Raw genomic sequence first — 21,878 nt, 5'->3', positions numbered from 1 at the left:
TCAAAATCAGATGTAGAGTTAAGATATTGAAAGTTTGAAGTAAAAAAGAAAAGTCGAAAATTACGAAATTTAACTTTTTATACGGGCTTCACGTCCCTCAACTTATATTTAGGGAAATAATTTTCATTGAAAAATAATTCCAACATAAAAAGTTTGAAATTAGTACGACCAATATTCACCAAGATATGAAATGCAGCGTTTTGTGACTTACACCACTTTTCACTCGACGTCAATAAGACCTTTTGGCGAAAAATATAGTGGTTAACCAGTGTTTAAAATTATATGAGTGCATAGAGTGTGGTTTTTCAAATTGTTCGAGGTTTTGTTGTGTGTTTTTGCGTACATCTTGCCATAACATTTGCTTTGATTTTGGAATTGCAATGATAAATATAAATTTCCGTTATTCTTACTTTGTTAATCTGTCATTCTTCTGAAAGGGCGATAAATTCTAATCGCAACTTCTGTATAGTCCCTAAAAACTTTGAACTGGAATATCTCCCTGAGTTTTGGTTGGACAAATGTCAAGCTTTTTGTGTCAGTAATAGCTTTCAATAGAGATTATTTCCCTAAATATAAGTTAGAGGACCTCGGGCCCACATAAAAAGTTAAATTTTGTATTTTTTTGACTCATTTTTATTTTTGCTTCAAACTTTCAATATCTTAACTTTGCATCTGATTTTGAACATTTTTGCAATTGGAAGTATGCATCTAGGACAAATGGTTGAGAAAATAAAGGTCTTGCAGGTTAAAACGGAACACCCTGTATATGTAGGCTGATGCATCAGCTTAAGTTTAGCCATTTTGGATTGGATTTTTCATTGTTGCAGAGCTAGGGTTACCAGAGCTAAGTTTCGAGTTTTGCTAAATTAACCAAAAATTTATTTGATAAACAGTTTACTTGCTTGTGGAAAATCACCAAACCAGATAATTCACGAGAAAAGACAACCACTCAAACTCTGTTCACAAATGGCTGATCTTAAGCTCATGCGTCGGTCGTATATCTAGGGGCCTTAACTGCTACTATAGCAAAAATTATCAGTTAAGGAAAAGTTTAAAAAAAAACTTAATAATGGCATTAACTTTAATCAATAACACAAGTGGAGTTGGAGAAACTGGCGACTGGATGGAAAATGATACTAAAATATTTAGTCGTCACTTTTTTATTTAGTTGCCATGTGGCGAGTGGTGACCGCTAATCTTGATCTTTATCAGTATTGCATTTAAATATGTGCATAAATTGTTTGTGAAAGCAAAAGAAGTTTAAATAATAGCAATAAAATAAAAATAATAATCTTTTAAAAAATGAGAATTTCTTTAACTGGTCTCTTAACAATTACCTTTTGCTTTTAAAAATGATCTTTCTTTTCACTATTCCCTTTTGCATTGTAAACAACAATATTTTTCTTTGCTCTAAAATCATAACAAATTTTTTAAACTCAAAAAAAATAATAATTTACTTGGCGCTAAATAAACATTTATTTACACATATATGGAATGTATTTAGGGTACTTTTCCATTTTAGGTACTTCACAGCATATTTTTAATCTTGGCGGCTGTTATTTTGCATTTTACTTATTGTTGCCATGCTTGGCAAAATTACATAGAAAACTAATTATTTGTATTACCATAGATTATTTCCCTCTTCAAAGAACTCTTAAATAAAACAAGACTAAAAGCTGTATCAAAATAAAAAATAATCCGTCTAATGATTATAAAAGTAAAACAATCTGCAAAATAAAAGAATAAGCTATCAAACATGAAAACGTTCATTAAAATAATGTGCGAAATCAACTTTAAATGCTCAATAAAGACGCAAAATAAATCAGTCGAAAAAATGTATTGAGTCATAAATAAGCATTCAAATTTCCATTAAAATGTAAAATTATAAAAAGACAAGCCAAACATTGCTATGATATAACCATAATTTTTTAATTTTTACTAAGGTAGAAGTTAAAAAAAAAAAAAAAGCCAAGCTGAGTGAGGTACCTATAGCAGAAAAGTGCTTTATTTTACTAACAAAGTCAAAAATTATACTTCTACATCAAGTTGCAGCAGCCTCGCTTTTTCTTACGTTCACCGACTATATGCAGCGGATCACCATGATATTTTTTTGGTACAACAGAGGGAGATGGCAGATTATTACAAGAATCAACATGGCCGTTCTGCAACATTGATTTACCATTAGTCTCTTGAACCGAGGAAGTAGACGTAATACTATTCCGCTGGTCACACCTTTGCTTCTTCAAATCGGCAAGACTTGAACCGTAGGTAGGGCTGGTGTTGACAGTCACATGAATTTCCACATTCACAGATTGCCCGGACTTTTGCTGTATGACAGATGTCGCTTCGGCGGTTTTCATTTGGAATACTTTCTCGGAATCGCTTCTCTTTGAGATGGAAAAAAGATTTTGAGGTTTCCCTTCCGTTTCGTTTGGCACATCCGTGTTATCACATGTGTTGAATCTTTTGTTACAGTCACCAAGTTCTAAAGCTTCAGTAGCGGTTTTTGCTCTGAATCTTTGTAATGTATCCTTGCCATCGATGGGGAGAAAAGATATATCAATATCTTTAGGATCAAGATCACAATCAGTAGTAGTTTCTCTTTGCGATGCATCCAAAACATTTTTCAATTCGTCATCCTTAAAAAGGAAGAAAATAGAATAAAGTCAACAAATGCAGACAGTTATTTTGAAGAGCAATAATAAGAGCTTGGATTATAAGCACTAAACTATCATTCAAATATGCATACAAGTATATACTGAAAATACTAAAATATGTGCCAGAATTTTTTAAAAAAGCACCAATACTTTTATTTTACTTACATAAAGTATAAGTTCATCTGAATTTGAAAAATGATCGACCGTGATATTCTTCATTATGTTTTTAAAACAATAATCTTATATCTTTAAACGAGCAATTCTTGTGACTAAATATATATCTTACCTCGGAAACAGCTCTAACGATTTGGATGAAATTTTGGATTTAATAGTAGTTTTGCATTCTAAATTCATCTACATCAGTGTTTTTTCAGTAAACGCAATTTTTACGAAAATGTTTTTTAACATAAAGTCTAAGTTAAGCCTTGAAAAAAACTGTAAATTGTCACATCAGGCAGACAATTTGCAACCATAACAATGAAAATTTATCTCTTCTTGCTTTAAAATTTTAAATTTGCTTAGGATTGCCAGGCTTGGCTGATATTTGCCACTTTGGCTAATTGCAATCACACTTTGCTAAAAACAAATTCAAAAGCATTATGTAAGTCGATGTAAGGCTTCAATAGTTTTAATAGTTTAAATCAAAATGTTGATTTAATTGCATTCAGAATTTTCTTTATTTAGTACTTTAGTGTTATAAGAAGGTCGCGGCGCATTTTCAATCCAATTTTTCATATTTATTGTCGCCATGTTTGGTTTTAGAAAGTACTTTTTTGGCAATACCGTGCATTAAATATTTATACCCAACCAGCTCAGAGTATGGCGCAACTAAATTTCCGCTTTTACGGGCCTTGACAGTTTTTGACTTTTCTGTGTTAAACCGATGCAGCTCATGCGTCCACCAATCAATGTCAATGATTTCAAAGTTTGTTTATTTTTGATTGGACGTTGCCCATTTTGACTGCAAGAAGTGCCACAGGGAACCCGTGTATTCACCAATTAATGGCAAAGTAATGGAAACAGGGGTGCCCTGTAGCGCCCTCTTTGTTGCCATGAGTTTCAGCGATTGCCACGGCCTATAAGAATTAAGTGGGACCATGCTCGGAGATTCCCTAGGTCGATGTCTGTGGGGGAGAGGAAGCCTATATTCAATAATAGGCTTTATATAGTTGAAATGATTATAATGCTGATGAAGTGTATACATGTATATCTCATTTCTCGGAAGCATATCCAACGACTGGCGAGAACCTTAATATTTCTTTAACGCGATACTTTTTAAGCATATTTGAAAAAGTATCAAACCTTAGAAAAACATGAATTGACAAAAAATAATTCTTTAAAAGCCGAGCAAGGCTCGGTCGTCCAGATACTATATCATTAAACGAGCAATTCTTGTATATATATACAGTCAAACCTCCCTTGATGGACACTCCCAGATAGCGGACAGTTTCTGAATCACGAGACCCTTGAGTTAGGCGTATAATGTATTTCACTCCTCGTTAGTGGACAGTAAATCAAGCCGAGTTTCGTTTTATTTTTCTGCGTCTGGTAAGCTTTTGCTCAGCACTGCTTTTGTGCACTGATTTTCTCTACTCCTTTACGGTGTTCTGGGGCTAACCAGTACCAATAAGAGGGTTAACACCCCTTTTTCTCTGAAAACAGGAGCCATTCAAGTCGAACTTTTTAGTCGAAGCTTATGAAAGTTTTGTTTTCATTTCATGCACTCCAGCAAAAAACAGAAGAAAAAAAAAATCTTTCTCCTTTCACACAGTACCTTGCTTTATCAGTTTGCATGAGAGAGAAAAATACTCATACAACTTAACGGCATCCCCCCCCCATCCTTCCTACTATATTTTAGGAGACGAGCGTTGTCGCTGCATCCTTTCCCTTCAGACACTGATGAGGAATCCGCACAGTATTGCCAGAGTAAGTGAAAAGTAGCCGATTGAGCTACATTTTGCTATGATCTGAAACAAAAAAGGTGCTGAAAATCAATGACATTGATTCCATTGTGCTTAACTGGTTTTGTTCAGCTAGAGGAAACAATTTACAAATGCCTTCCTATTTTATTTTCCCGAAAGATTCAGCGGATTATTTACTTATTAGTTAAGTTCACTTATAAAAGCAATACTCACTAATTTAATTTAGAACTATGCACTGTATATGTAGGTTTAAAATATGAAATTAAAATGCCAGTGTAAATTCAGACTCCCCAATAGCGGACACTCCCCGTTAACGGACAAAAATTTTGGTCCTGATGGGGTCCGCTATTGGGAGGTTTGACTGTATATATATTTTGTATCTCGGAAATGGCTCTAATGATTTGGATGAAATTTTGGATTTATTTGTAGTTTTGCATTCTAATTTCATCTATATCAGTGTTTTTAATGTAAAATTGCAATTTTTTCCAAAAACTTGTTTTGTAATGTGAAGTCTGCTTAGGTTAAAGCCTTGAAAAAAAAACTATAATGTGAAACATAAAGCAGACTAATTGCAACCATACATATGAAATTTAGTCTGGTCTTGCTTCAAAATTTAAAAGTGACTACTTTTTTCATGGAATGGTTCAATACATAATTTTTTCAACGGTTTAAACTATTATTTCTCAACAAATGAGATATGTTTCCTTCACATTAGAACCTTTGCTTTCACAATCTACAATTTATTTTTTTAATGCTATACTAATAGAGCAAAAATATTAACTAAATCATACATCAAGTTTCAAGAGGTTGAGGTTGGATGTCCCGCACATGATGCATACAAATAAATAAAAATTTAAGCAATAAAATAATTCAATACAAATATAACTGAATCAGGAGTATCTTTCTATCGAATCAAAGATTAAAAAATGTGTTTGCCACTGTACAATTAAAATATTAAGAGACATAACTAAATGTTGGTGAAATTTAAGCATCTGATTGTCCCCCACATGACGGTGGAATGGCCCTTCAACATAGTGGTCCTCAACACAAAGACCAGCTGTGGCCTGCAAAACCAATCCATGTGGTCTGTTGTTATGTTCAATGTTACGAATCCAAATATATATTCTGAAGTCTTCCTAAACAAAGTCTTTATTCAGTACTAGTGGTACCCGTATGACTTTGCCCGTGGTAGAAAATTAAAAGGTCAATTGGTTCGCCTGTATATGTACAAATAATGTATGGTGAATTTTCCCGCCAATATTCTATGTTAATTTGCTTGTCCATGTTATGGTAATTTGCTCGTCAATGTTATGGTAATTCGCTTGGTGCAAAGGAATTAAGTCCACCAATGGATAATGGACCAAACTAAGATCATAGAAGAAGAACAAAATCAAATTTTGGAAAAACCGCTTTGAGGAGCACACACCCGCCAAGCTACAAAGCAATATTGTGCCAAATTTCATGAAAATCAGTTGAATGGTCTAGGAGCTATGCACATCACAGAAATCCAGACATTCAGACAGAGAGACTTTCAGCTTTATTATTAGTAAATATTATGAATGATTATTGCAAATTTGAAGCCAAATAGTCAGAAATTGGTTTCTAAAAACAGATAGAAACTTTGCATCAATAAAATAAGCATGTAGTAATGATAAAAATAGTCCTTGGCTTTAGTTTTCTTTCTTTTTCTAGGTTTTCCCTGTTGAGTGCAATGTTAAACCCCATCTATCCTAATATGGACTATAACCGTGATTGATTCACATGTGACGTCATCTCCAAGTTAAATACACTGTAGCGTAGTGAATGTTCAGTTGTAGCAAGTTGCAGTCTAGCAATGTATCTGTTTGTGTGATGTCCATGTTCTGTTAAATAAATATGTTCTGCATTCCAAGCCCACTGCCTCTTTATTTTGGGATTTCCAACATTCCCATTTATCAAAAAAGATTTGAACTATATTTCAATTTTATATGCGTTCTGGCCCACGCAATCCCTCTTAGTATTAGGTGCAGCCCTCGGTTAAAAAAAGGTTAGGCTTGAGCACCACTGATTGTAATAGAAGGCATTAAAGTAACTGTGATTGAATTTGTTAAAGCTTATCACTTTTGCATAAGCAGGCCCGGATCCAGGGGTAGGTGGCAGATTTTAGGGGCGGTATATTTTGAAATTGAAACAAATTTTTTTTTTCTAAATTATGAATACCTGTTTCAGCACCAGAAGATTTGCTGTTTCAGTGCCCTAAGATTCACTGCTTCAATGCTAAAATAATATTTTTTTTTACAATTTAATGTGTGTACCAGTGCTTTGACATGTAAAACATACGAGTAGTTCAGAATTTTTCAAGAAATTCAATTTAATTTTAGTGTTGGCGAATTGAGTGATTTAAAAGACTTTTCAAAATATTAATATCTATTTCAGTGTCATGAAATGCATTACTTTAATGTTAAAAAAGATAATTTAAAGTGAGTATCAGTGCTTGGATATGCCAAACCCAGTTTGGAATTTTACTAGAAACTCACGTTAATTTTAAGCACTTTACTATTATTTTTATTTATATATCATTATTTTATATTATTACTATTAATTTTTATTCAATGGGGGAGGGGGGAGCGGTACTAGCCAATATTGTCGAGAGCAGCAGAACTGCCGGAGTCGGCCCTGTGCATAAGCATATTAAATTTTTCGCCTGCAAATATCATTGTCTTATCCTTTGCTGCATTATATGAAAATTTACATTATAATTTTCAAAATCTTACTTCTATATACAGTCACACCCGTTTCTAGTGAAGTCAAAGGGACCAAATTCAAAGTTTGTCATAAAAAGTTAAATAACACTCAGAGTGGAGGAAAATTGAAGCTATTACACCATAGCCATAAACTCATTTTATAGGGCTCCACTATTAACTGGCACTACTATGCTAGTCAAATTTCTTTTCTTGGATCTTTCCAAATCACTAACAGCTTATATCTAATGAAAGTACATCAGGTAGCATCAAATTTATGCTTAATAAAATACAACTTACATCCAATGCATGAGCATCATCCTCTTTTTCATGTCTTAAACGAGCTTCTTCTCGAGCTTCTCTGCGAGAAATCTGAGCTTTTTCTCGGATGCTTGTTCTTCTGATTGATTGGCTGAAAGAATAAAAATTACATCATTTAATTAACAAGTCTATCTCAATCACTTCAAATAGTCTTGGGAGAAAAAAAATTAAACATTTCTTTTTATCTGGATACTATTTACACAAGAGTGTAGGGACACAGTAGAGACATGTCAATTTATGCAGAATAATGGGCAGGAAAAAAATGTAAATCGTGAAATTCAGTTAAAAGATGACTGGACAGATTAAAATCAGTATTAACTTTAAAATTTCAACTGGCAACCTGTTTTTGTAAAAGACTTGTAATTACAAATGTGACGACCAGCAACAGGCTCTGGGAACCAGCTATGCTGGTCCTAGTTGGTTTATTAAGTCCTCAATGAAGATCAATGGTCCTCTTAAAGCTATCCACCACCTTGCTCATTATAGCCTCTTTCGGTGTAAGCTGTTGCAAGTGCCCATAACCCTACTAAAGTAATAATTCTTCCGAATTTCCAGATTAGCCTGAGATTTGAATAGCTTTAAACAATGACCCCTCATCCTGCTTTCCGTGCAAAAGTTCAACACATCAAAATCTTTCATTTTGATAAATTTGAACACCTGAATCATGTCCTGTCTGACTCTCCTTTGTTTCAGGCTCTATACAAGCCCCCTCACTAGCCTAGTAGTCCCTCTTTGAACCATTTGGAATAAAGAAATATCTTTCTTAAGATAAGGAGACCAAAAAACAGCATACTCCGAATGAGGATTACCAAACCCCTATATAAATGCAGATGGACCTTCTTAGGTTTGTTTGAAGTAGATTTATTGATAAAACCCCAGAATTCTGTTGGCTATGTTAGGTTGCCAGCATTGAAATCAAAACAGTAACAGTCTAAACCCCTTTTAGGGGAAACAATCACTATACTGAAAAATCTCATTTTATCGAATTTGGTAATCCAGAACTCAAATTACGCAGGAACAATGTCAACATTTAGTTAGAATCAATGTAATAATGAAATTTCGTAACAGTAAAATGATTTCACTAGTCCCTTGGACTTCTTTAAAATGGGATTCGACTGAACAACAATTTTCATATAATTTAGTTCAACGATTGCTTTACAGTGAAACTGAAAAAGGTCACCCCATAATTTTAATGTTTTTTGATACACTTTTGCTTATAATATCTAAACTACCATAATTATATAGTGCATCACTAAGATGAAGATTAGGAAACTTTTCTAGTGGCAAATAGAAAGAAATTTATCAGTCGCCACTTCATCTTATTTCAAGTTGCCACTTTGGAAATCAAATAGAAAAGAGAAACTAAAAAAAATTGGCTTTTGAATTGTTACAAAAACATAAAGAGTATCAGTTTAAATAAGAGTTAATATTGCTAATACAGTAGACGCCGCTTAATGTGATCACGCTTAATGTTATCAGAATCGAATGACAAAGTCCTGAAATACTTGTATGTTAACACGCGTTAAAAAAGTCGGATATTGTAATCAGCGTTTTCGTTTATTGTTATCACTTTTTCATAACCTTTCAATTTTCCCCTCGTTTTTGTTCCTCAATTAACAGAAATACAAAGGCAAACCCTGACGAGACTAACTATCTGTGTAGCATTTTGTGGTTTTCAATAAGAGTTGAAAATTTTTCTAGGAATGAAGCTACAGAAAGTTCGCCCCCAGTGACTACAGACTCCCTCTAAGAAAACTTCCTTTTGCACCTAAAAAAATTCAGTCACTGGACATGTTGCAGGCATTGATGTAGGAACTAAATTGTTGCCATTACTTTGTAAGCTGTTAAAGAATTGTGTCGAGATTGAAAACAAAGCGAAGTTAAATTAAAATTTAAACAACAAGCAAAACCATGCTAGAAAAGATAGAAAAGCTGAATGTGATTCGAAACTGGTTTACGAATGTCAGGGAAAACGGGCATGTTTTACTTCACCTATTACTATGTGATTAAAAATTACATAATTTAGCTTTAACTTTTTATAATTTACATATTTCCATTCTGTTAATTTACTAATTTATAATTTAAAACTGTGTTTAGTTGAGTCATTGTGATTTTAATTTGAGGTTGCCAAAATAAATGCACCTTATTTGGAAAAAAAATCATTATTTTGTGTCTCCTGGATTCTTTTCAGTTATTGTTATAAGTCGGTTATTGTTATCAAATTATATTTGTCCCAAAGTGATCACATTAAGCGGCGCCTACAATGGCATTAATGTAATTGTATAATCAAATGTAAATTATACAAAAAATTTTTTTTTCAATTTTAAGAGGAATGTCTTTCACAGAAACTAACACATCAGAACTGATCAACACATTTGTGTGACTTGCACACAGTAACATACATCTGAAAAGCCACAAAGCAAAATATTTCAGAACATCATATATTGAGATATTTCAGTTGAGTTTTCAATAACGTTGATTGCTACTAGTTCATCTCGGTGTAAATAATGAGACTGAGAAAGAAAAAACAATATCAGTTCAATTTTTTACATATACAAACCTCCTTGTATTTTGACTATGAGTTCGCCTCAGTCTGTTGGTTTGAGAGCCTCTTTTTGTTTCCATTTCAAATTTTAGCTGCATAATTCGTTCTCGGACCTCAATGTCTTCTGATATGTCTGAAATGTATTCAAAAGAAATTAGCTAGAAGCAATATTTTCCAAATAGAAAATGTGAGGAAATTAATTTCAGAATTTCAAAAAAATAAAATAAAATAAATAAATAAAAATAAAAAAAGAAGCCATAAATGACTTAAAAATTTAGAAACAAAGTAGAAACTTTTTTCTGGTAAAATAGAAAGCTATCAACAATTGTTATAGTTGATACATAAAAATATTGAAAAAAAAATAATGGAAAATAAGTTTCAACGAAGATATAATGGAAAATTTCAGAAACATTTACTTAAATTAAAAAAAAAAAAATAATAATACTGGGAAAATATTTTATATTCACATAAAGGGAGGAGGAGATTAATTTAATGGACCCTGAAGATTTTCTTCCTGCTTTCTGGACCCTTTTTTAAATATGTTTTCGATTTTTTTTTTTTAAACTTACTATCCAGTTCAAGATGGTTTCATGATTGTTGATGTGTTTCAGCAAAACTGCATTTTGGGGACTTACAGTGCGAAAAAGGTGCTTCAAACCTTTTCTTAGGGCTTTTTTTTATGCCTAAAACTGACACTTATAAACCCCCTTTCCAGAAATGACCCCCCCAAAACCAGAAGCTGGGTCTGACCTTGATTATAGCCACCCATAGAAGTCCTCCAGTAAAGCTATTTTCCCTCAAGATGCTCAGCACTAAAGTATATATGTGTATATTATACATACACAAAGTTAAGAAGTTCTTATGTAGATTTTCCAGTCTCCGAAAATGTCAATTATACTTGTATCTTATAAATACAGTTTTATCAAAGATCTTTAAAATTCTAAACTTTAATAACAAAAATACAGTAACCCCTTGTTATATTATGCTTCTCTGGAGACAAAAAAAAAGTACATCCGAAACCAGGATCGAACAGAGGTTATGTAAAGCAACTATTCATTTACGCCTTCTTAACCAGTGGCGGCGATTTGAGGGGGGGGGGGAGGCATCGCACCCTCACTTTTTAAGATTTATTTATTTATTTTATTTTCCAACTTAGGCACAGAAACAAAAAATTATTAAAAAAGCAGAAATGTCAAGATTTTCATAACATAACTATTTGTTTTTGAAAAAAACAAATGTTTATGCGTTAAGTTTCTTGTTTTTGCGTTAAGCGTAGTATCAGGTTTATTGATGTGTGGAGTAAATGTAAACGCGATTGGATTGCTAGGGATGGCCTGCATCTGAGCTCTACGGGGGTCAAAATGGTTAGTGGTTTGATTTTAGAGGCTTCAGAATCAAAAAACTAAGTTGGAATGGGGGGCGTGGTTTAAGGAGCAGAATTCGAAAGTGTACTAACTATTGGGATTTTGGTAGAAACGGAAATAGGGTGGCTAATAAGAGAAAAGATTTTAACAGTTGGGATTCAAATAATCGTGCAGCATTAAATAAAAGGAAGATGGGCTTACTTAAGGTTTTTTATACAAATGCTCGTAGTATTAGGAACAAGATGGAAGAATTGAAAAGCATAATTATAGACGAGAGGTTGGATATTATTGGAGTTACCGAGACATGGGCTACCGAAAGTGATGATGATTTATTATCTATTGCTGGGTATAATTTGTTTAGACAAGATAGAGTAGGTAAAAGAGGTGGTGGGGTTTTATTTTATGTCAGAGACACTTTAATTTGCAATGAATTGGTAATTAATGATAAACCTAATGAGATTGATATGATTTGGCTGGAGTTGATCAGTAATAAGGGCAAAAAACTACGTTTAGGGAACATTTATAGGCCACCCAACTTAAGCCAGGGTCAAGACGAACAGATGTTTAGTATTATTAGTGACATTTCTAGAAAGGGGTCAGTCATCATAATGGGAGATTTTAATTTTCCAGGAATTGATTGGAATAATTTTTACCATAGTAATAGTAGAGAAGAGGAATTTTTGAAAGTAATTGGTGACAGTTTCTTAGATCAAATTGTAACTCAGGGTACTCGACAGGACGAGATTTTGGATCTAGTTTTCTGCGACATGGAAGGCTCTGTTCAGGGGTTATGTGTAGGGAAACACATTGGAGATAGTGACCACAACAGTATTAGATTTGGGATTAAATTTGATATGCACAAAGTAGAGAATTTTAGGTTTGTGCCCAATTTCAGAAATACTGACTTTGTGGCACTTAGGCAGAGTTTGAAAGCAGTTTTTTCTTCTGGATTGGACAATAGCGATGTGAATCTTCAATGGGCAGAGTTTACGGAAAATCTAGCGAATACGGTTGGGGATTATGTTCCTTTTAGGAGAAAGGGTGTCAACGCTAAAATTTGGCCAATGTGGATCTCCAGGGAAACTAAAGACGCTCTAAATTACAAGCAAGCTGCTTTTCATAGGTTTAGAGAAACAGGTCGCAGTGCAGATAGGCTCCAATATTGTAAGGCAAGGCGTAAATTTAAGTATTTGGTACGGATTCAGAAAAGAGAGTTGGAGCAAAGACTGGCAGATAACATAAACAGGAATCCCAAGAGGTTTTTTGCATACGCTAATTCGGGAAAAGTTCGAAATAGTCATATTGGGCCACTGGTTGATGAGCACGGAATTTTAATTCAGGACGATAGTGATATTGCTAATGTTCTTAATAACTTTTTTCAGGTGTTTTTAACGATAACTGTATCGCAACAGTTGACACCAACAAGACACAAGCTACAGTACAGCTTGAGGACTTTGTATTTTCCAGGGATGACGTTTTACTTCATTTGAAAAAAATTAAAGAGACTAAGGCTCCGGGACCAGATAATATTTATCCAAAAATTTTAGTTGAATGTGCAGAGGAATTAGCAGATGTAATCGCAAACATTTTCAATGCTTCTTATAATCCGGGGACAGTGCCAGAGGACTGGAAGCTGGCTAACATTACACCGCTCTTCAAGAAAGGGTCTAAAGGGAGTGTGGGAAATTATAGACCTGTGAGTCTAACTTCGGTGGTTTGCAAAATTTTTGAAACATTGATGAAAATTAAGATAGTAAATTTTCTAGAGACTAATAATCTATTGACTAGTTTTCAGTATGGTTTCAGGAAAGGTAAATCTTGTGCAACTAATTTATTACATTTCTATGACAAAGTTACCATGGCTTTGGACAATAAGAAGCCCGTAGATGTTGTTTACATTGATTTTCAAAAAGCTTTCGATAAGGTACCGCATGTTGCTCTAAGCAAATTAGCTGATATAGGAATAGGAGGGAAAACTTTCATTTGGGTAAAAAACTGGCTGACCGGAAGGAAACAAAGAGTAGTTGTAAGGGGAAATTTTTCTAATTGGAGTGAGGTCTTAAGCGGGGTTCCTCAAGGATCAGTGTTAGGGCCTGTTTTGTTCATTGTCTTTATGAACGATATTCACAAAAATATTTCTGGGAACATGAATTGTTTTGCTGATGATGTCAAAGTTATGGGGACTGTAGAAAATGAAGAACAAGCAAATCAGCTGCAAGAGGATCTAGATCATATTACGGAGTGAGTTGATAAATGGGGTATGGCTGTTAATGTTGGGAAATGTCAAGTGCTACATTTAGGGCATGGAAATAAGTGTACAAGTTATTATTTGCAAGGTTCAGTCATTAGTCAGACAGACAAAGTTATTGATCTGGGGATCTTAATAAGTCAGGATTTAAAGTTTAGCCAACAGTGCAACATTGCTAGCAACAAAGCCAATAAGATGCTTGGGTTTATCAATAGATCTATTTCAAACAAATCTAAAGAAGTTCTTCTGCCCTTATATAGAAGTTTGGTAAGACCCCATTTGGAGTATGCTGTTCAGTTTTGGTCTCCTTATCTTAAGAAAGACATTAATGTATTGGAAAGGGTTCAAAGGCGGGCTACATGGCTAATAAGTGGACTTTCCCACTTAGATTATGATTCCAGGCTCAGAAGGCTTAAAACGTACAGTCTTGAGCAAAGAGGAGACCGAGGCAACATGATTCAGCTGTTTAAATCTATTAAAACGAAAGATGTTATGGGGCTGAAGTTTAGCACTGAAAACAGGACAAGGGGTCATTGTTTTAAGCTACTTAAATCTCAGGCTAACATGGATATTAGGAAAAATTATTATTTTAGCAGGGTAGTGGAACCTTGGAACAGCTTACCGGAAGAGGTGGTAATGAGCAAGGGAGTAGACAGTTTTAAGAGGGCCATTGATCTTCACTGGGGATTGTAAATTGACTAGGACCAGTCTAACTGGGCCCAGAGCCTGTTGCTGGTCGTCACTTTTGTATTTGTATTTGTTTTACTTTGCATATGTGTTTACAAAACATATATTTAGCACATGCAGTAATTTTTAGTTGATGTATGAATTGTTTAGATATTAGTAAATCAATTATTTTTTATTGAAACAAGCCATACTTGTTAAATGAAATTATTACCAAGTGTTTATGACATATCAAAATACTTCAGGGTAAATAATGTAAGTCTAATTCATGTCTAAATGTTTCTTTGGGGAAAGTTATTGCGTACATAATTCATCAAAATCTTAAGCAAAACATGAGTTAAGTTGCTAGATTTACATCAAATTTCAATCATCTACTCTCAAAACAAGCCTGAACAAAATTTTGTACTTTTCTCTCTTTTTTTTTTTAAATTTTTTTCTGCCACCAGAAGTTCTATGCCTTTTAGTTGTCTTTTTCTTCTGCTCCCCCCCCCCCACTTATAAGACCCAATTGAAACACCGCTTAGTTCAGGGGTGATTGCGTTCTGGTATTTTACCAGATTTCCGGTATTTTCATCTTGAATTCCGGTATCTTCATCTTCGAAAATACCGGAACTTCTGTATTTTCAGAAAAACCCACTTTTGTAAAATTTAGGGCGATGTTTAATGAAATGCCAAAAGTCCAAATTGAAGACGTTTTGTTTGATATAAAGTGTAAGCTAGGGTCATGTTTTGTAAACTCTATGGTAATTATCGAAGAACAGCTGGGGTGGGGGATGGAATAAAGGCTAGATAAGAAGAGGAAGGAGGGTTACTTGATAGATTACTAACATTTTTACTTTTTTTTCTGCAAAAGAAACTATTTTCGGATGCTGCCTTCACACGTGCTGTGCTTCAAGGTCAAACTGCGAAGGGTGAAATCGGTGCACAGTTTTATTTTCTTTTGGGGAAGATAGGAAATGAAAAGTGATAAGAGCTTCGACTCCTCTGTCTTTGTTCTTTATGGCAGTTGGAGAAATTTATGGTACGCAAATATTTTCTTATTTTATATTTTGGTTTATGATCTTTATCTGCATGCATTCTGTTGTTATTGAACTAATTCTAATTACACTTTATTGTTATTAATATGCTCCTCATAAATATAAAATTAGTTTGTTTAATTAAATTTTACTAGTTAACTCTTACTTTTCATTTTGCTACTTTTTTTGTTTCATAAATTTATTCATTTGAACTTTGCATATTCTCATTTATAAAATGAGGTATCTATATAAATCAGAAGATAATGGCTCCATCGATGCAGGGAAGAAGAACAAGTTTAATTGGGAATGGTTAAACAGAGTGGATTCCTACAATGAAAAGATGGAAATATGGTGTAAAAAAAATGATAGGGCTGGATTTTGTTCTTGTTTCTTGCAACAAGCCCTTTACATATGCTAAGGATGGTGTGAAGGCATTATTGCAACATTCTTCTACAAATACTCATAAAAGAAACCGGGAATCATTAAAAAATGCTGGTGTGTTAGGCATTAGTGTATTAGTAAATGAACATAATTAATGGTTAAGGATTCAGATACAAAGGAGGAAAATAAATCATTCTTTGAAAAATTTTAAGAAATGGGAAAAATTAAAAGAATTTAATTCCCACCATGCACATGGACGTATTAAGTCCAATTTAAACTTCGAGTTTTAGCCCCAACAAATAATTATGTATATAAATTATTTATATACATAATATAATGAGTACATACACGTTATGTGTATATATATATGCCCATCAAAACACTTTTTCTTTTTGGAAAAAAAGTCCAGGTATTTTTTCATGGAGTCACAATCACCCCTAGCTTAGTGGAACCAACTTTCGAACAGGCGGTTATTAGGAATGTAACCAGGTAGAAAAGTGAAGGAATTGCCTGTCATCCGCTTCTCATGTGCTGCTACCATTCTCATCACAAGTTGATTAGCGGATCTGCCTGGTGTGCCGGCACAGTTGACTGTCGTGTGAAGGATGACAGGAGATTCCTTCCTTTTTTCTACCTGACTACACTTCTCAATAACCGCCCAACAAGTCAGAAAGTTGAATCAACTAAAATGCCTCTTGAGAAAATAATGTGTATATCTGAAATTTTTTTTGTTTATTATCATATTTGGACAAGTTTTTGAAAAATATTTACAATTTGCTCTTTTAAGATAGGAAAATGAACTCAAAATATTTGTATTATCTTTTGATGAAATCAAAATCTAAAGCTACAGCTTAAACTGCAGTGAGTTTAGAGGAACAGAAATGTCAGTTTGGTTCATTTATTATAAAATTTTTATTAAAAGAAAAGGTTTTTCCTGAGAAATGCTATGTTTTAACTTCAGTGGTCTTAAATTTAAAAGTTTTACCTATGTTCAATTTTTTGGGAGACAACTATAAAGTGTGATGTAATGAGAGGTTATTGTGATATTTAGGTGAAATGAAATGCAGTTTGCTGTAGAAGAAATAAAAACGCTAAAAGTTTTTTGCCGGTAATAATTTGCAGAAGCAGGGGCTGCTAGTTGCTAGCCAACTGAGCTAGGAAAAGCAGTTTGTTGTGCTTACCCGAAAGAAAATCACCAATAACTGAACAAAGAAAATTTTAACCAATAAGATTCACCTGGGGCGACATTGGGCGAATCTTTATGGTACATTCAGCGGTAATTTCTTGTTAGGTCATCAACGATTTTTTTCAGCTAACCACAAAAATACTGTGCTTTCTCTTAAACAGTAGCTTTCTTATTTTCTTTGCTCAATCCGCCAGCAACTAGCACCCTCGACTTCAGTCAATTATTAACACAAAAAAAAAAAAAAACCTTTCAGTTTTTTTTTTTTTTTTTGCAGCAAACTACATTTTATTTACCTGTTGGTATCTTCATTATCCATCACTAAATTGGCTTTTGGAGTCCAATCTCTCCCATTTTTGTACGTTTTGACTACACCATTCCATCCCCCTCCCCCCGAAAAAAAAAAAACAAAGCTCTAAGCAGTCACCAAAAAAATACTAATAAAGCTTACCATACGGAGTTTCTCCATTTTTTGTCTTTGCATTGATATCAGCACCAGCTTGCACCAGCATTTCAATGGCATCAGGCTGTTGAAAATAACGAAAACAATGAGTCTATGTATGGCTTTTATTAAACTAAGTCCACAAAAAACTCTTATTGCTGCAACAACCTATTTGCTCTATTACCAGTTTTTTTTTTCTGTATTAAATTTTTTTTAAAGAAAATTGACGTAGGAAGCTACATGATGAAAACATCACATTACAAAGGAGGACTAATATATCAAAACGGAACATATCCATTTTCCAAAAATGTTCAGGAGGTGAGAAAAACGAATTAGGGTAAGAGCAAAATAGTTTTATCAACTTCTCTGGGTACAAAATTGAGCACAAAAGCACAGCAAATCATGGGCCAAAGTAAGAAATGTTTGTGTAAAAAAAACAAGGAGATCTTAAAACGGTTTTGTGTAAAAAAAACAAAACCGTCTTAATTTTGGATATGTGAACGTGAATGTTGAAAATTCCAATTTCACCAAAATTCTAATATTTCACCTTCTCATATTCTCTTATCGAAGTACGTGAACTTAAAAGTAGTGGATTAAAATTTGAGGATTTTGGACATGTGTTCCTTTGGATCTAAAAGTCTTCGTACTACAGATTCTTTCAGAACATGTCCCCCTTTGTTCAAAATAAAACGTGCAGAGGATGGATTTGTTACCTTTTGATCAAAAAGCCACACTTGACCCTTAAATAAAATAGGATTTCCCACGTTTGGACTTCTTGAGAGTAAGTGATTTCATAAAGGTCATCTGAAAGATTTAGAAAATGTCATAAAATGCATTTTTCTAAAATGGGGATATGTTCCCTTTTAATAAATTACTCCTCAAATGGCATACCACATTTTCAAACAAACTTGAAAAGAACAGAGAAGTATCTTGGATACAAAATGTAGAGCAGTGCTGTAGTTGGGGGAGAATGTGTGTGTGGGGGGAAAGCTGTCCCCCAAAATATTTTAGTTTTTTATAGTAAAAAGAATGCAAATGTAATGTAAATAAGTCTCAAACCATTTTCTTTTGGTGATACCCCACAAACCCCATTTAAATAAGAAGGGTGGGGGGGGGGCAGGATAATTTCCTAATGAAAGAAATGGGAGCACAAGTATCAAAAGCTTGGAAACCACTCTAATGTAGGTTGCATAATGTGTATTTTTTTTAAACATAAGCAGGATCTGAAATCCCCTTTCACTAGTTTCCCACAAAGTGTATCAACCATAAATTGTAGGTGAACAGAAAACCACATGTCTCAGCTTTATCAAAGCAAAGTACTGGACAGTTACCAATTCCTGCTCTAAGGATAAATTAAATTAAATTAAAGATGGATCGAATGGAAGTACTGTAACGTCAATGGGACCATACTTACATGTCCCCAACATGCAGCAGCATGAATGGGTTGCCACTGGTCATCATCATTCACATCTATGGTGACATGTTGATCCAAGAGGAATTCAAGAACAGACAAGTATCCATTGGCTGCAGCTATGTGAAGCTAAAACAAAACAGAAAAAGAGGTTATTCAAAAGACAATTTGTACACAAGTTCAGGTTTTCACTCTACAAGTCATTTTTAGAAGAAATTACACTACACAACAACAAACAACTTTTTGTCTGCATCCAGGTTTTAAATAGTCAATTCCTAGTCATTTTGGGTTGAGAAAAATGAATATGGCAGTGGAAACGTTTTGTCGTTAGCTTTTGTTTTCAAGATACACAAAAACCTACTGGAGAAAGATGCACAACAACCACACATTGATTTGAAGGTAAGGTTTAAAAAAAAAAAAATCCTGTGCAATAAATGGATTAAAAAGATCCTGTTTTAATAAACAACTAGCTGTACCCGACGCGCGTTGCTACGCCAACAAAAAAATAAATCATTATACTGATTTTCATGACAATCGGTTGAACGGGGCAGAAGTTGCTACTCTGCAGTGCCACCTGGTGGCGAGTGGCTTCAATGAGCATATTATGCACCTTCTCCGTGGAAAAATGCATATATATAGCAATTTTCATAATAATCGGTCCAGGTATCAAGTGAAGCCGTGACTATACTCAAATTTTGTACTCACGCAGTTTGCAAGATCAATCAATCGCTAAAAATATCAAATAGAAAAAGTTGTAAATCCCCCCGTTGCATGAAAAGCCATAAAACAATAAAGAAAGAATTTATTTGTTCAAACTCAAGAAAAACGGCAACAGCTAACTTCTTATCAATGAGATCTTTCACGCGAATTAATTTCTGCAGCCGATAATTTTATTCGTATTTATCCAATGGATTGTGACTTAAATTGAAATAAAAAAGGAACTATCGATCGGATTTTTTTCGAACTGGTCTATAAACATTCCCAGTACCAAAAATAACAAACGGTGAAAGTTTCAGCCAAATCTGCCGGGTAGTTTTTGAGTTCATGGATGACATACAGACAAACATTCATTTTTATATACATAGATGTTTATTTTCCCGAAAGCAGCGATTGCTTTTGGCCTATTACTTTAAATGCTTCATTTACGATTGCTTTTTGTACATCAAAAAAAAAAAAAAACATCTCTTGTAATAGTTCAGCAGCATTCCGTAAACATTAACTCAGCCCAATGACCCTGACATCTGCATTCAAAATGCTCGGCGTCCAATCTTCCCATTTCGGGTTGAGGGACTCCCCCTGAAAAAAGATACCCCCCCCCCCATTGGATCTGCCACTGATATGAGTAAAATTGAATCTTTTTTTTAATGATAATGCTTGTGAATCATCAAAGATTTAAGTCAAGTGTGAAAAGAAAGTGTTTGATTTGGGCAGAAATTTCAACAGAGAAAGACTAAAAAAAAAACCTTTTTGCATAAAATCTTGATCGCACCCGTGAATAGGTACCATGAAGTCTAGTACAAGTGGTTTGAATTCCTGTTTAGGTACACAAAGTTATAGTTAAAAAAAAATCAACAACAGTTAAAGAAAAACAATTTCATATAATAATAAAAAATACATTCAATAATGATGTATTTTTTAAATAAAATACCTATTTAGTAAAGCATGCATTTCAAGAATTAAGAGACTACTTACAGGACTAGCTCCAGTTCTATCTCTAAAATCCAATTTGCCACCACGAGCAGCAAACTCCTTCAAGTCATTCAACATTCTTACTTCAACTGAGGCACGTGTTTGATCAATCATCTCTTGTGTGATACCTGTGTATATTAAAACATTTTTAAATACCAGTCTCATGCCTTTAAAATAAGTTTTTTTTTTTAAAGCAGGGACCTCCTAAACCCTAGCCTGTAGATTCTCAAAGACTTATTTTTTTGTTTAATTATAATTAAGGTTACAGCTCATGACAATTAGACATTCTTCAAATCTTGCAACTCAAAAAATAATTATTGTCTCCTATAAAATTTTTTAAAATAAAGCATTTAAAATGAGCTGATGTGTGTATCACATGACTTCCTTTTACTCCAATTTAATGTCATTTCCCCGTTATTGGCAATTTTAATGTGATTCAATTGTTTACTCTCTAAATATCACCAACAGTGGCCAAATTGAAACAAAATTTAGAATTTAAAAGAAAAAAAAAAACATCGCCAAGTTGGCGACAAAACTTGGCGGCCAAAAGACTGGCGATATATCGCCAAGTGTCCGACAAAGTATAACACCACTTGAGTTTAAATCGAAATTAACAATGATTTCCCCCAAAAAAGGGGCAAAAGACCTCTTAGGAACATCCGAATGCAACCAAAACGGAAGGTGCACAACTAGGCCCCACTAGGAGTCTTCGTACCAAATTTCAACTTTCTAGGCCATACCGTTTTTGAGTTATGCGAGATACATACGCACATACATACATACGTACATACAGACGTCACGAGAAAATTCGTTGTAATTAATTCGGGGGTCGTCAAAATGGATATTTCGGGTGTCTGTATGTTCCTAGGCATATATCCACGTGTAGTCCGGTCGAAAAAAACTCAACATTCATTTGGGGTGAGCAAAATGGAAATTAAGGCCGATTTTTGAGTGAAAATTTTTTCGCGAATACAATACTTCCTTTTTTTGTAAAATGAAGTAAAAAAGAAAGAATGACTTAACACAGGGGTTCCCAAACTATGTGCCATAGGAAGAGGCGAGAGGTGTCGTGTGGTGTCAATGGTATCAATATATAAGGGTGTGTATATAAGGGATATCAATATATAACTATGTGTATATAAGGGATAGAGTAGGGTGCAGTGAGAAAATTCAAATTTTTCAAAGGGTGCGACGAATTGGAAAAGTTTGGGAACCCGTGATTTAAAAAATAGTTTCAAAACTTTTGTTCAAACACGGTATAAAAAGCATAGACTAAAAGTATGAAGGAATGGAAA

At 33.9% G+C, this 21,878-nt stretch overlaps 1 protein-coding gene across 1 annotated transcript in view; it reads right to left on the bottom strand.

Moving 5' to 3' along the window:
* Nucleotides 1-1,391: 1,391 nt before the first annotated feature.
* Nucleotides 1,392-21,878, bottom strand: part of LOC129226289 (protein phosphatase 1 regulatory subunit 16A-like) — a 223,300-nt gene continuing 202,813 nt past the window's right edge. Inside the window, exons 7-12 of the mRNA XM_054860892.1 lie at nucleotides 20,587-20,711; nucleotides 18,898-19,023; nucleotides 17,493-17,568; nucleotides 10,181-10,298; nucleotides 7,600-7,711; nucleotides 1,392-2,639 (exon numbers count right to left, since the gene is read on the bottom strand). Coding sequence (XP_054716867.1) covers nucleotides 2,037-2,639; nucleotides 7,600-7,711; nucleotides 10,181-10,298; nucleotides 17,493-17,568; nucleotides 18,898-19,023; nucleotides 20,587-20,711 — 1,160 coding nt within the window. The 3' untranslated portion in view covers nucleotides 1,392-2,036. The remainder of the gene's footprint in view (nucleotides 2,640-7,599; nucleotides 7,712-10,180; nucleotides 10,299-17,492; nucleotides 17,569-18,897; nucleotides 19,024-20,586; nucleotides 20,712-21,878) is intronic.

Source organism: Uloborus diversus, chromosome 7 (assembly GCF_026930045.1).
Source record: "Uloborus diversus isolate 005 chromosome 7, Udiv.v.3.1, whole genome shotgun sequence".
NCBI lineage: Eukaryota > Metazoa > Arthropoda > Arachnida > Araneae > Uloboridae > Uloborus > Uloborus diversus.
Note: the sequence above shows the minus strand (reverse complement) of the source record. Positions and strands in the feature narration are given on the sequence as shown.